We start from the raw sequence: 15,021 nt of genomic DNA on the forward strand, positions 1-15,021 counted from the left end.
CTGGCTTTCACATTTTCCTCTTTAAAAACTGCACAGAGAGACTGCCTCATAAATCTTTGAGTACTTCTCTGGCTATTTCTTCAGGATAATTTTTTTAGGTGGTTTCATGTATACAGTGTACTTTAGTTTTTGTTTCACTGAAGCAATTAAACTTTGCCGGAAGAAGAAAACTACTATTTATTGAATGCTCATATAGCAGATGCTGTGTTAGATGCCTTGTAGTCTTACATTTCATAGACTCTCGGTGTTCTCATCCCAGTTTAATAGATGAAGAAATCTGTATGCATATGTATATTTTTCAGTAAGTATGTGGAAAATGCTTAAATGTTTTGTTTAGCAAATAACAAAGGCATTTGACAGTCACAGGAAACAAAATTCACAGATGAAATTTTTGATTCTGTTTTGGCTTTGGAGCATTAGAAGACTTTTCCATCTTTCTGTGTTTTACCTAAAAGGCTCTAGGTCTAAAAATCATGTTTTAATTGGCATTCTTAGCTCTAGGAGAAAAATGGGTGATTCCCTTGTAAATTTTGGGTGTTAGTCAAAAGACTAATGATATAGATGATGAATTTATAATAATCACATTTATTCTTTAAATTAGAAGCAGATAGTAATTGTCTACTAGGTGAAAATGGTTTCCCTTCCCTTCAAATTCCAGGCATAGCTTTTTCAAATCTTGCACTTACAAGGTTATAAGGTTTAAGAGTTAAAAATTGAGTGGTTAAAAGGATGAAAAAAGATTGCAGCAGAAGGGTGGGAGCAGTGAGATAAGATGACGGTGTCCTTCACAGAGCTAGTCTAGAACCCTTTGCATATTAGCCATATGTCTACCCTGTTTTGGTACATGGGATTGTTGTTTTTAGGACCTGGTGTTTGTTACCTAATGCAGTGGTTTGTTTCGTCTCAGTCATATCGATCAGACAACAACATGGCAGGACCCCAGGAAGGCCATGCTCTCCCAGATGAACGTCACAGCCCCCACCAGTCCACCAGTGCAGCAGAATATGATGAACTCAGCCTCAGGTGAGTGGAACACTATAATTAGAGCACATGGAGAATGCTTGAGCACTGGGATAACTTTCTGTGGAAAATAGTAATTATTTTAAGGGAACTGTATCATGGGTGGTAGTTAATCTCTATCCAGTTTCATATGGGAAGCTTATTTTATTTCAGAGTAACATGTTATACCAAAGCATTGTTTAGTCATTAATACATAGAAACTGGTAACTGATAGCCACAGTTTTTAAAGTTAAGTTCTGGAGTAAATATCGCAAATTCCTAGTTGGGTTAGTTTTGACATGCTATTGTTTTATTCTCTTGCTTTCTTAAGTCTGAACCCTTAGAGTTGAACTTTCCGTCCTTTGTGGTTTGGATGGAATGCAGAGCTATGGTGGATATTTGCTCTATCTTGAAAATAATGGAAAGGTAGCAATTTATAAGTCCCAAAGCGTCTTTCCTGGGCCTACTACGTGTTACTGAGCCCATTTCCACCTTTCTCACAGAAGGTAAATCTGAGTATAAATCTTCCTGACTCTTATTTGGCAATCTACTTAAATCTGCCCTTTCCTCATCTACAAAGAAGGTTTAATAATGCCTGTAGGAAAGGCATTTTTATAGAGAGGAAGATATTAAAGAAAATAATATATGTATAAAGTTTTTATCATTATTCTAGTACAGAGTGGGTACTGAGTAAAGGTTTAGTTCGTTCTTTCCTAGTCAGTTAGACACTATCTGGTTGCTGCTTTGTTACATGGGCCCAAGGCCATAGTTACCCATTATGCATCTTTGTGCATATTGGAAAAAGGCGTCCCTTCTTTTGGGAAGATGCAGCCTCATGCCTGACATCAGGGATTGGAGCATTTGGGCTGAATTTCTGACCACACCACACTTTCCTGAATGCCCTGGTTCAGGGCACAGATGGAACAACAGTAATTGGCAGCCCTGGTGGCCTTGGTGACTTTCTCCTTCATTGCCCATCCATCTTTCCTACCCAGCAAGCTGACCAGCACTAACATTGGTAGCTGCATTGTAGATTTTCTTAAAGGAGCGGCCTTAGGAAAGGGACTGGTGGTGGTGTGGAAGGTGGTACAGTTAGTTGGCAAAAGGATTCCTTGGCTAGCAAAGCTCACAGAATTTAACATGTGCTTTGGCCACTAAGGATGATAACAGAGTGTCACAATGTGTGTACTGTTCCGTAACTGGCTGCTCTTGCCCTTGGTGGGTTGGATACTTGAATTCTAAGGAGTTAAGAGCTGAAAATGAAAAAGCAAAATTCCTAACTGAGCTCTTCTTGTCACAAACTCTATATAAACTCTTGAAGAAAAATTAATTCCTTAAATCTTCCATTTTAGCTTATGTTAATAATATAGGTACATTTGCTTAGAATCTGTTTTATATGTGACTTGTAAATTCTTAAAATTTAAATTATATCTAAGTATATACCTAAGTATTGACTAGTATTTTTACTTGGTGACTATTTTTTTTTTAATTATCATTTCCAAATAAAAGTTGTAAAAGCTGCCTTGTATTTATAGTCCACAGATGATTTACATAATTCATTTTCTCATGCTCCATCTAAATCTGTACCCAGGAAATCAGTAACAAATAATCCAATTTAAATATGTTTTTGAAAGAGTAAGCATTTTACATCTAACAAGGTTGATTATGATTCTTTCAGAACATTCTTCAGTTTTTTCCTGTTAAATTTTCCAGTGATAATAGTCTAAGGAAATGGGGAGAATTTGTGTTCAGGTTTATGTTTAAAATCAGAAGTGTATATCAAAGTGGTTTTTTTGTGTAGTGGGTTTTAGAATATTTGTGTATATTTTATTTCACCTCTGCATTTTGTTTGTAAAATATAAATGTGTTTTTATATTCTGCATACAAATTAGTTAGGCACCGCTTCCTTATAGCTGTATTTAGTAAAGAGTGGTAACTTTGGCAGAAAATAGTTTGAATGGCAAGAAGCATGACTGGTGGATTAGGAGTTGAAGGGAAGAAATGGGTGAAGAGATGCTTGGAGGTAGAGAGCTGAAGGGGAGGGCCTGAAGTGGGAAAAACCTTTAAATGGTTCTGGAGGGCGTTAAATATATTAAATAGTAATATGCTGTATTTATGTGCCAAGCATTCTGCTAAGGTCATTTTGTATTATTTCATTTAATTCTCTCTCATATTGCCATTTAAGTTAGGTGCTGTTCTAGTCTCACTTCGCATATGAAGAAGCTTCAGTAATTTTACCCAAATTACACAGCTTTTAAGTGGTAGAAACCAGGATTCAGACTTCAGTAATGGGGTTCCAGAGCCTGTGCTTTTAATGTACATATAAACCAGGGTTAGGATAAGTGAGAGAAAAATCTCCAAGAAACAGAGGGTATAGGACCTGTTAATATGCACTGGAGGCACTAGGTTAAAATACTGTAGACGTATATTTATGTAAGAACTGCTTCTACAGAAGGTGGTGGGTTTGGGGATGATGTTTGCTTAAGGAGGTTTTACATCAAATAAAATAAACACTATACCTTGAAGAAATTAAAAAGGATACTAGGGGCCATTGTCTTCAATGAATTAAGAAAGGAAGAGACAGGTATGGTGAAACCAAAAAGCTTTTTTTTTTTGGAACCTAACTAAAAAAACTGATTCTAAATAGAAAAGGAGTCCCAAAAAGTTTCAGAATGAGAATAACCCATGTTAAATTGAGTATATATGAAAATTCCCATAATGGGACACATTTAAGTCTGGATTATTCTGAATTTGGTAACAAATTCAAGTGGAGACTTAACTGTCAAGTCAAGTGTTGAGGCTATCGATAACATCCATATAGTGTCGACCTCTGTTAACCCCGAGTTACGTGCACTCAGGTGTTCTTTCATTTCTTCCGTTTCATGGACAGCTAAGACTCAATAGAGGAGTTGTATATGGTATTGAAAGGCTTAGGAATGAATGTCTTGAGAACTGTAGTCTTGATACGCCTCATGTTCACATTAAAATTACAGCCATAATGTCATGTTAAGGTTTCGACCTCTAGGGGCTTCTCTTTCTCCATCTGGAAAGTACCCACGGTGGTGGGCCGCTATGCGTTTTCCAGCAAGTTTCTCCAATAGCTTTGAAAGGAAATGATCTTACCTCCATCAGTCAAGAGTTTCTTCTTGAGAAAAGTGGCAAAAGTGATGCACTTTGTACTTGGATAATTATGTTTTAAGGAGTCTTCAGAGACAGTTCATTGGAGACAGTTAAGAATTGTGAGGGTGTTTAAATAAATTTCAAGGGCCTTTATTATAACAGTTAAGTGGGATATATCTACAGGAGATTTTCATTCTGAAGGGAATGTTTTTTGAATATGCTAATCTGAAGCCTTCATTCATATAAAGATAAGTTAACACCTCTTTACTGGATAATTAGGCTAAATGCAACCTGATTTACATTTTTAGCATTAATAAAGAATTCCCCTCTTTCAAATAATTTGAATCCAGGTTTGTGTTCTGCTCTATTTCTATCAGAGTGCTTCCCTTCAAATACTGTCACTTTCTCTAAATTCCCCAGACATGTTTTATATAATTTTTAATGGTTGGCTGGACTGAATGATCTTTTAAAATTGTCTTCAATTCCTAAGATTTTTATGAAATCCTATTTCTTTCATTCAGTCTAATTTGGTTTAGCAAAACTGATCAGTTTACTTCTGGTTTTACAAGTCCATTTTCAAAACAGGAGGTTCAAATGATGGATTTCTCTGCTAAACTAGAGAACTTGTGGTTCGGTTTGTAATTGACTAAATTTCTAAAACTACACAATTGCAAAATCACTTAAAGGTGTATCGGGAAAGGATTCTAGAGGCAAGACTTACTGCATCCTCTGAAGAAGATTAATTTATGTTCTTTAACTGTCCATTTAACTGGCAAGTAATACTGGCTTGTTAACAGTGAGCCACACAACTGCTGAATCTTGAAGCAACAGCAAAGTCAGGAAAGTCTGTGATGATCCAGAAATAGCTTTATACCAGTGGGCTTGTAATTGTTTAGGACCATTAAAAATCATAAGCTGTGATTTAAAACAAGGAAATCAATTAACCCAATTATCTGCCTTTTAAATATGTACCTTTGTTAACAGTCCCAAGTCAAATGTCTTCTTACACGTACATTTTAAGGGATTCATCATTTTTATGTTTTAAATTTAGGCATTTATTTAACTAATGACCACATCTACCATGTTGCACATTCAGATTTCCCTATATGAAAACCTGTTTAGAATTCCTAGGAAATACCTGAAGATGGGTGGAGAAAATGCCCTCTTGATCATGAAAAATGATGCATGTTAGAGGAATGTACTAAACATCTTCATTGCAGTGGGGGAAAATGTTCAGAAGCAAACTGAAGAGTACAGAGCTGCATTAGTGTTTGCCTGCCGTGCTACCACTGCTTTGTGTAATCTTTGTCAGTGCACAAAAAAACAAATGGGAAGCAGTTACCAAGAAAAGTGACAGAGAATAGGTGTGAAATGTAAAAATGACAAGTAAAAAGTAGACAGACCTAAGGTTTTTAACTTTAAAAGGCACAGAGAGGGTTAGGATGTTGTGAGAAGTTGCAAAGCTGGTAGAAGGCTTTAGGAGTTGAGAATCCTTACTTCATGTGCTGTAGTCCATGAGCTTTGAAGTTCTTCTTTTCACCTTTGGGGTGAACTGAGAAGGAATTTAGAATAGGGTTTAAAATTCAAGGCCTCTTAAAGTTAAGTGGACATGGGTTTGAATCCCAGCTCTGTCACTTACTGCCTGTGAGATCTTGGACAAGTCACTGTAGCTATCTGTGCCTCAGTGTCTGTACTTCAAAAATGGGGATTAAAATAATAATAGCAACACTGAATTTATAATAGGATTATTGTGAAGATTAAATGATACAATCTATATAATGTGATTGGGTCATAGGCGTTATTAACAATATACAGTGCTTGGTAAAATAAACTGCATATAAGATAAGTAAATGTGCTCCAATCTATGTTATTTTTTATAATTTAATCAGTTTATGTTAACTGGTATCCATGTTACTTCATTTAAATAATTTAAAAAAATCTCTTACCACTGTCTTTGGGGCTACATTTATTTCTACATGTTTCTTATCTTCAAATATGGGTCCCTGGCTCTTATCCAAGTCTTATGTTACCTTCTGGCTTTTAGATTCACTTCACTTCTCTATTTGGTATAGATGGTAGACTGTTAAATATAAATATGGTTTTCTTCTTTTACATGAGTAAGGATTTTTCTGATTCTGCTTAAGTTCTTCATTATTGTAAGAAGGAAATTATTTGTCAGTCTGAAAGGACCAATATTATACTAAAGTATATCAAACAGGAATAAAAACTGTAATAAAGCTCAGAGTCAGAGTAGTGAATGAAGAGAGACTGTGTATTTTATTATTTACATTCTGGGACCTATCCCAAATATCTTTTTTTAACCAGAATTGCTTTCATTCAGATAAGAAACATCTGCAAATACAGTTAAGGTAAGAAAAGTTGGCCATAGGAAGAGGAAAAATAATAAAAAGCAAATGCATGATAATGCAGAATAAGTATAACTAATCTTTAAGAAACTTGTTCTGTTTTTTTGTAGTTTGTGTCTTGATGATTAAGTTCTTGAAAAATAGTAGTATGGAAATAACCATTTTTTGTTTAAAAATATGGACCCATCCATCTTATTTTAATAAAATTTGCAAATTAATATAAGTACTATGAAGATAAAAATATTAGTGAAATAGAAAAAAATAATGGAATTAGAATGTCCAGTCAAGTTGCAGATAACCTTAGCATGCAATTATCATATCCTCTCCAATACAGTCTTTGTCAAACCCAGCGATGCCTTACAACATGGTACTTTTCAATCTTGATGGCTTCCGGATTTTGCTGCTAAGGAAGCATGCCACCTGTGTCAGGGCAGCTAATGGACTTCACTCTGATAGTGAGAGCCTTTCACTTACTCCCTGTCCATTGGGCTCTTGATGTTAACTGATTCCAGTTCTGGTTTTTAAGTTAGCATTTTCTAAATAATATTAAAACTTGAAATACCTGGGCAAGGCAGTAGTAACATTTGGCAAGTAGAAATTAGATGTTGACTGATAAATTGTTATTCTTTATGCTGAATCTACTGAGCTGGGCTTATAAAGTAAGGTCCTAGGGCAAGACATCTCCCCCTTCACCCCTAATATATCAGCAGAAGTTTAAATTCTATTATTTTGGAATTGATGTATGTATTTATACATTACTTAGTGTATTGGCATGTACAGTCACTAACATTTTAAAAGTATTAATTTCTTGATTGCTTTATTGAAGAAACAATCTTTTATGTTGAAAGGTAATCACTTGGTTTTCAGTAGCTTCAAAGCAGTGTTTTTAAAAGTAATGCTCCATTTTTTAAGAGATTACTTCAAGTGTGTTATCAAGTACTGTGTTCCCATATTTAGTTATATACTTGATTATTTCAGATGAGGTAATTCCTTTTCTTCTTTGCTTTATTTTAGAGGTTATTGTCTTCTAAAGCAAGAGGAGATACATAGAAACAAGATTTTTGAGTTTCCTTGATCTGATATTAGAGCACAAATAACAAATGTTGTAAAAATCTAGACAAGGATTTTGAGGAAATTGTTTGAAAAAGTAAAGTTGATTTGAATTCTGAAAGTTACTAAGATTTTGGTGTATGTACTGAATGTAATGAACAACAAGAGCGTATAAACTTATGTATCTTAACCAACAGATTAACTTAGAAGAACAAGAGGATATTGTTAAAGAATATGAAATAAAAGTTTTAGAAAAAATCAGTATCATTGTCACCAGTTCTCTTAATAAACTGAGTTTTCAAATAGTGGTGCTTTTAATAGAAGTGTCTGTCAGTGTTTCTTCAGTGATTATTTACAGAATTTTGGAAACTGCTCAGCTTGAGAGTAGAGAGAATGAGAGATTCAATTATTTATATTTAAGAACCAAATAAATACCTGTTTTATTTCTTCTCTTGATAAGTATTGAATATTGTTTTTGTCTTTCCCACTGATTTTTTTGTCTAAGTCCTTCTGGCTACTCTATTGCTTCAATAATTGTATGACTCATAAGAGGAATATTTGAAAGATTAAAATACTAAATGATTCCTTAAAAATTCCATAGACTACCATATATAGGCAGCATCAGTGCAATGGGAAAAAATCCTGCAAAATAGTTTTCCAAAGTAGTATTTTTATTTTGATATCAGTAAGGTAAAGAGGTGGTAAACTTTTAAGTTAAAATATTAAAAGGTTGCATAATTTTAGCATTCTGAAATCTAAATCAAGTTAGAGAAAGCTACTCTTCTATATCATTTACTAAAAACTGTAAGCTATTAAGTTAAAAATCTAAAAGATTCAAGTTGCAGTGAAGAAAGTCTGAAAAATTGTATATTAGAAAGTTCTCTTGCATTTACTTTTGGCCTTTTTCTCTAGGAATTTCATTGAATTATAACAAACAGGAAAATGATTTTTAACAAAGGCTCATAGTTTCACCTTGAGACAGTCCTTCCCTTTCTGATTCATTCAACAAATGCCAAATGCCCTAATTACTATTAGATAGTATAATGGCCACTCGGATTGCAGAGTCAGGTCAAACATTTTTTTCCATGTAATTATAATAAATGTTAAGGCAGATATATGCTATGAGGGCTGAGAAGGTAGAGGAGGAACATGTGAGTCAGTAGGCAGGAGGCTAGAGAAGACAGCTTTAAGGGCCCAGAAGTTTTGTTCGTTCCCTCTAGTTACTGAATACTTAATATGTGCCAAACACTATTCTAAATTATGAGAATACAGAATATATAAAAATATGCAATGTATCAGATAGTTAATAAATGGAAAGAGAAAAATAAGCCAATTAAATGTCAGAGAGTAATTGACTGGGAATGGAGGGAGATGATATTTTAGATAGCTTCTGTAGTATAGGCCTCTGCAATTGATGTCTTTTAAGCAGAGATCTGAATGAACTGAGACCCATGCCGTTATCTGTGGGAAACGGGAGGAATGTTCCATGCAAAGCACAACAGCTGGTTCAGAGGTGCTGAGGCATGTTTGGGGAACAGCAAAGAGGCCATTGCAACTGGAACAGAGTCAGTGAGAGGTTGCATGGAGGGCATATTATATAGGAAATGTGTAGGTTTTGAACAGAGAAGTGATAGGATCTCAGTAAGTTTTCAAAAAGTAGGGAGATTAATTAGGGACAGTTGCAGTATTACTCGGGAAAGGATGGATCAGAGTCTAGGAAGTGGAAGTGGTGAGAAGTACTTGTATTCAGGACCTGAATTTTAGTAGATGAGTGGAAGGAAGAGGTAGCAATATGTGAGAGATTACTGAGGCTGTTAACTCCAGCACCACACAGCTATAACCAGTGGAATGGTGGTGGAAAGATAAGACTGAAGACATGTCTCAGAAGACAATCTTTGTGTGATCAGCTAAGAAGTTTGGAGTTTTATTCTGAAAAATTCGGGAGACTTATTAAAAGTATGGTTCTTTTCTAGGTTCTTCTCCTGTAGAAGGGAAAACTTCCTAGGAGTTCCCTTTTCTTGTTATCTGCTAATTTCATCTTTGAGATCCAGATTTATTTTCTCATAAACCTGCCTCTTTATATTGTACACAAATTTTAGCAAGTTAAATATATTATTTCTTTCCCAAGAAAGAATAGGGAACTGACTTTCCTAAAGTACATATTCTAAGTCCTGCCCTATGTCAAGCACTTTACCCGTTAATCCTCTTAACAGTTAATTGAGAAGGGTGTTCATCTCCATTTTCTAGATAAGGAAAGTGAGCATCAAGCAGATAAGGAACTTGCCCAAGCTTACAAGCCTAACAAATATTGGATCTAAGATTTGAACCCAAGAATAGATTTTTCTAGATCTTTTAGTTTTTTCTTAAACTATGCTGTCTTTCTAGAGTTTAATATAAAGCTAAAACCATAGTTAATTTCATTTATAATTCATCAAAGACTTTTTTTTAAACCAAGTAACTCATTGAATGGTACTTTTCCTGTATTGTTAAGTTTGAGTTAATGGTAGGTAGTTATATAAAAGTTTAATGAAACAAGTGAGCCTTACTAGTTTTCTGTATTCTAGGTCAGTGGTTCTCAATTTGTAATGTGTGGAGAACTCACCTAGGGTATTTTAAAATATAGATTCTTGCTGAGTGGGTCTGGAGTAGAAATTGAGATTCTGCATTTCTAACAAGTTCCCACACGTTACTGATACTGATAATTCATTGACTATACAGAGACTCTACAATGGTAAACTTAAAACCATAAAAATATTATTAAATATCTACTTTGTTATTCCTGTTTTTATTTTATTCCTATTTATAGTTGGAATAAAACCTTTACCAAATGCCTAATACACATGAATGGTTCCATCATTTCATTTGAGAATTTATTTAACATAAAAAATATACGAACTTTGAAAAAAATCTATGATTTATGAAAGGACAAACTAAGGATCTGAAAGATTGTGACTTGACGAAGATCAAGCAATCATTCTTTCCACAGATGAGTTCTTAATCATGTCAGCTCAACAAACTTTAGTGTTTAGTTGTGGCAGCATTATGCTGTGGGGGATACAAAGACAAAAAATCTTAGTGCCTGATGGGGAGAGAGGGAGATGGAGGCAGTGGACTAGGTTACAGGGCAGCATCTGCTCTGACGTAGACGTGAGCGCAATAGTTGGAGGGCACTATACACTAGTGCGTGGAATGCAGGTCAGCAGCAGGGCCCAAGTTTCATCTTAGTCCACTGCACTGTCCGTTGTGATCTGCAGGGGGTTTGGGCTTATCGGCATGTTCGAGCAGTTCGGCTGAAGAGTCTTCTAGTTCCTCTGAGACACAGGAGAACACCTGAACTCAAAGGAAAAAAAGAAATGGGCTGGCTGCCACTCTTGCATTTGTTTGTTTCAAGCAGATTTTAATCAGAATACTTTTAATCTATTAGTTTTGAGCTTCTAGGCCTATACACAAAGATGACCCAGCCTGAGCTCATGGCTTAGAGCTGTATATTCTTAAGTCAGTTTTCACCCAGTGAATACAACTGTTAGTATGGTAACTAGGAATCATTTTTCTCTCCCCAAGACTTGATTTTATAAACTGGTTTTCTTCAATAAATGCATTTATACACACTTGTCCAAGTTAGTGACAATAATATTCAGTATTGTACATGACAACCTTTTTCTCCATTGTGTCTACTTAAAAATTGTATTAGTGTGGGTAAAACTTTAATATGGATTGTTAAGGCTTCCAACATCAAGCATATGAATTTCAGATATTTATATTTATCCCTTTGGAAACAACGGTAGAGAAGTCAAGGGCGAATATATTTTAGTTCCCATATATTTTGAAAACAAGTCTCCAGATAAAAGTTCCACAAACTCACAAACTAACCTAGTGGTAGTTTCTAATAAAGGTTGCCATCTTTGTCCTGAGTAACCTTGCAAAATTGAGCGTTTCCACTCATTAAAAAATGGAGAACTCTTTTTATAGTCTAGAGATAATGATAAATTCTTCCGGTACTGCTACCTGGCCTGTAGTTAAGCTCAGTATAAAAGAGCAAATATAAAACAGTCTTCAGTAAGCCTGCAAGGAATCAAAAACAAGCAATTTCAATTCATGCACAGGGAAGAGTCTTACTGGTGGAATAAAACTGAGAAAAGCATCACAAAGATAAATAGTATGAGAATAGAGTAGAATTTCAGTGGGTAAAAACAGTGGAGGAGACGAGCTGGGGGGTGGGTGCACTAGGGATGTGTGGGAGGTGAAAAGTGCAAGAGTTGCAGACTGCTGAAGAGAGGACTGCATAAGCCGTGCGACTGGGAGGACTAACACCGAGTGGATTACTGCACAGTTAACCTGATGGAAGCATTTTGCCAAACCGAAAGCCCCTGGTGTAATAGAGTACATGTAGGCCAAGCCCTCCTGAGGAGTGGAATTCACACTGGGGAGGAATGCGTAGGATTTAGCTAAGCAAGGCAGGTGGGTGGGGGAGTTCCTTCTGCAGGGAGCTCCAGCGAATGGAGAGAAGTTTGACAGAAGGAAGACTCAGTGAGGTGGGCTGTGAATTAGAGGTGGGTGCTATCAGGACCTATGCAGTGCTGGGTTAACCTAACTGCAGAGGACCTTGAATAAACCAATAAAGATTCCTGAGTCAGAGAGGTGAGGCAAGATGATTTTTGCAGCTCATACAATGTTTTAATGTTTCAGTTGACTAAGACCTATTTGGAGGCTATTGCTAAAATTTAATCATGTAAATGTAAGTCTACATTAAAGTTTTATTTGAGGAACAGAGGCAATTGTCATTTTCAAGTAAAGTCCACTCAAAATGTGGGTACATACTTTGTGAAGTTTCAGTATCTGGTTGGTGGTGAAGAAAGACTAGTGTTGACCTTAAAGATGTCATCTACGGGATCTGTATATACATGTCAGAGCCGTCCTCATGAATGTGACTGAAGCTATGGGAGTTTATGAAGAAAAAAATGTGGGATTTCTAGGAAAAGAAAATAAAAAAAATAAAACCCAATACTTCTGATTAATGTTTTTCATATTTGCAGAGCAGTACCTAAGAGCATGAGTTCTGGAAAGCTAACACTGTCTGGATTTTGAATCCCAGCCGTGTCACTTCCTGGGCTGTGTGATCTTGGGCGACTTTTCTGTGCCTTAGGTTCCTCATCTGTAGTGTGGAAATATTAATAGTACCAGTGCCATGGGGCTGTTAAATGATTTAAATCTTGCTTGCAAATAACTTAGAACAGTGCCTTGCATGTAGTGAGAGCAGTTTGTGATTCATCATAAATACAAGTGACCAGAATTTCAAAACTGAAATTGGTCAGAATTAAATTCCTTTAAAAGATCATTGCATCTGCTTTTTCAGCACTCCTCTTGTGTTCTAAGGAAACTGCTTCTTGATAGTTCTGTACTTTGAACCACTCGTCAGGGTGTGTTTAGTAAACTTTCAGTGTCCTGGATGACTTCTTTATTGTGGGGCAGGTGAGAGGGAAAGGTCGGTCATCTAACTTGTGGTGTAGCTAATCAAGACTTTCTTGTTTGATTAGACATTGCAAAGGGCTTGCTAGTCATTACTAATGCAAGAAGGTCCTTTGGCAAGAGCAGGAAGTTGATGTTGAGTCATCTTCAGCATTATGACATAGAGTATTTGTTTTAAAATATTGCAGGAAGTTAGTATTTGCTCTAGTAGATAAGTTATACAGTGAATCCTACATAAAAATCAATTTTATCCAAGGATAAGTAATTCTAATTTATGGGTCACTTTAATTATAGCTTATCACTCTCTCTTGCTTATCCTAATTTGTATTTCTCACCCTCTTTACATCTCGTTAAAATGCTGACGTCTCTCTACCTTCTTGATGCAGGGCCTATTTTTTATCTCTTCTTTCCCAAAGGACTTTGGTGTGGTGGCAGGAATGATTCATGGCAGCCTGGAGAAACACCCACATCTTCCCCGTGTCTAAGGGACTGCTTTCAGTGTATGTCAACATGATTTGGGATGAAAGTGTTTATTGCCCACTCTGACTTGTTTAGAGGTTATCTGTGAGTTTGGAAAAATTGGTATTACCCTTTTATGGTTGAAATGATGAAAGGTTTTTTGGTCAAGTGTTGATCATAAAAACAAAGAACTGCTCTACCTCATTCCTTTCTTACTCTTCCCCCTCTATACTGGCCTCCTCACTGTTCCCCTAACTGGAATGCTCATTCCCCAGATCATAACATGTTTCGACTTGCATTGTGCTCAGTACTCAGTCTGAAAGTCATTACTCAGTGCATCTCTTTTTGGTCAACATTTCTAAGACTGTTCTCAGTTTTGTTGTTGTTTGCCTTCACAGTACTTCTCTCCTTCCTCCTCACTGCACTGATTAGCCAACATTGTACCATACATATCTGTTTGTCTTCCTGGCAAGATACTAGCTCCGTGAAATAAGGACTATTTTGCTTGTTGCTACATCTCCTCAGCCTGATAACCATGCCTGAAAATAGTAGGGACTCAGTACTTATTGAGTAAAACAATTTGCTATATTCCCTGTGCCTTCAGTTTAAGTGGTACCAAATAATGGAGAAATTGAAATTAAATGGAAAGAATAAACTAGAATATTTCATTTCACAAGCATAAAGATTTTCATTGAATTTTGTTTTTAATTACATTAATTTCAGCCAACATTTTGTTCCTGCTTCTTCTGAATAGTAGGTACCCTACCAGACAGTGAAATAGGAGAAATATAGCATGTGCACCTTCTGTGTTTGGGTATAATACAGTCTAGCCTAGATGACAACACACATAACCAAAAAATATTGTATGGTAAACATTATAGATTATAGCAGAGATATGAAAAATATTCTGCAAGCACAGAGAAGGGGCTCATTTGAATTGAGAAAGTGAAGAGTTCTCAACTAAAAATGGTTTGAAGCTAAGTTACCAATAATAGTTCCCATGGACCCATCACATCAATTCATCTTACCTCTGAGGCTACTGTTCATTTCCATCTTGTCATTGAAGGACAAACAGGAAATGATTTGGTCTACTTCTCCATAATAGTTGCATGGGCCATTCAAGCCTTTTACAAAAGAAAAAGCATCACCTTTCTTATGACTGCTTTACCCTGATAGATGTGAGTCATTTGCCTCATCTTAGACTAGCACACCTGGCTGTGTGCCATTCTCAAGCACAGAGTGCTTGAGAGTTTGTTAGGCACTATGAGCACTTCACACTCCAGAGAACAATTGTAGTTGTATGTAAGTCAGATTTAAGAAGCAGTTCTGTACCAGCTGAAAAATTCTAAGTTTTATTTTAGGTTAGTGATTCTCAAAGTGTGTTATTTAGACCTGCAGTATCAGCAGCATCTGGGATTTCAAGCTCAACCCAAACCTACTTAATCGGAAATTCTAGGGTGAGGCTCAGTAACCTGTATTTTAACAAGCCCAACAGGTGATTTTAATATGTACGTAAGTTTGAGAGCCACTATTTTAGATCATTATATGTAAAGTGTTGCTG

General features: G+C 35.9%; 1 protein-coding gene across 12 annotated transcripts in view; it reads left to right on the top strand.

The window, feature by feature from the left end:
* The window catches only part of YAP1 (Yes1 associated transcriptional regulator), a 115,109-nt gene that overhangs the window by 57,927 nt on the left and 42,161 nt on the right, over nucleotides 1-15,021 (top strand). For all 12 annotated transcript variants that reach the window (XM_073239391.1, XM_073239393.1, XM_073239392.1 and 9 more), the window contains exon 3: nucleotides 908-1,023. In XM_073239391.1, the coding sequence (XP_073095492.1) occupies nucleotides 908-1,023 (116 nt within the window). The remainder of the gene's footprint in view (nucleotides 1-907; nucleotides 1,024-15,021) is intronic.

This window comes from Manis javanica, chromosome 6, assembly GCF_040802235.1.
Source record: "Manis javanica isolate MJ-LG chromosome 6, MJ_LKY, whole genome shotgun sequence".
Taxonomy (NCBI): Eukaryota; Metazoa; Chordata; class Mammalia; order Pholidota; family Manidae; genus Manis; species Manis javanica.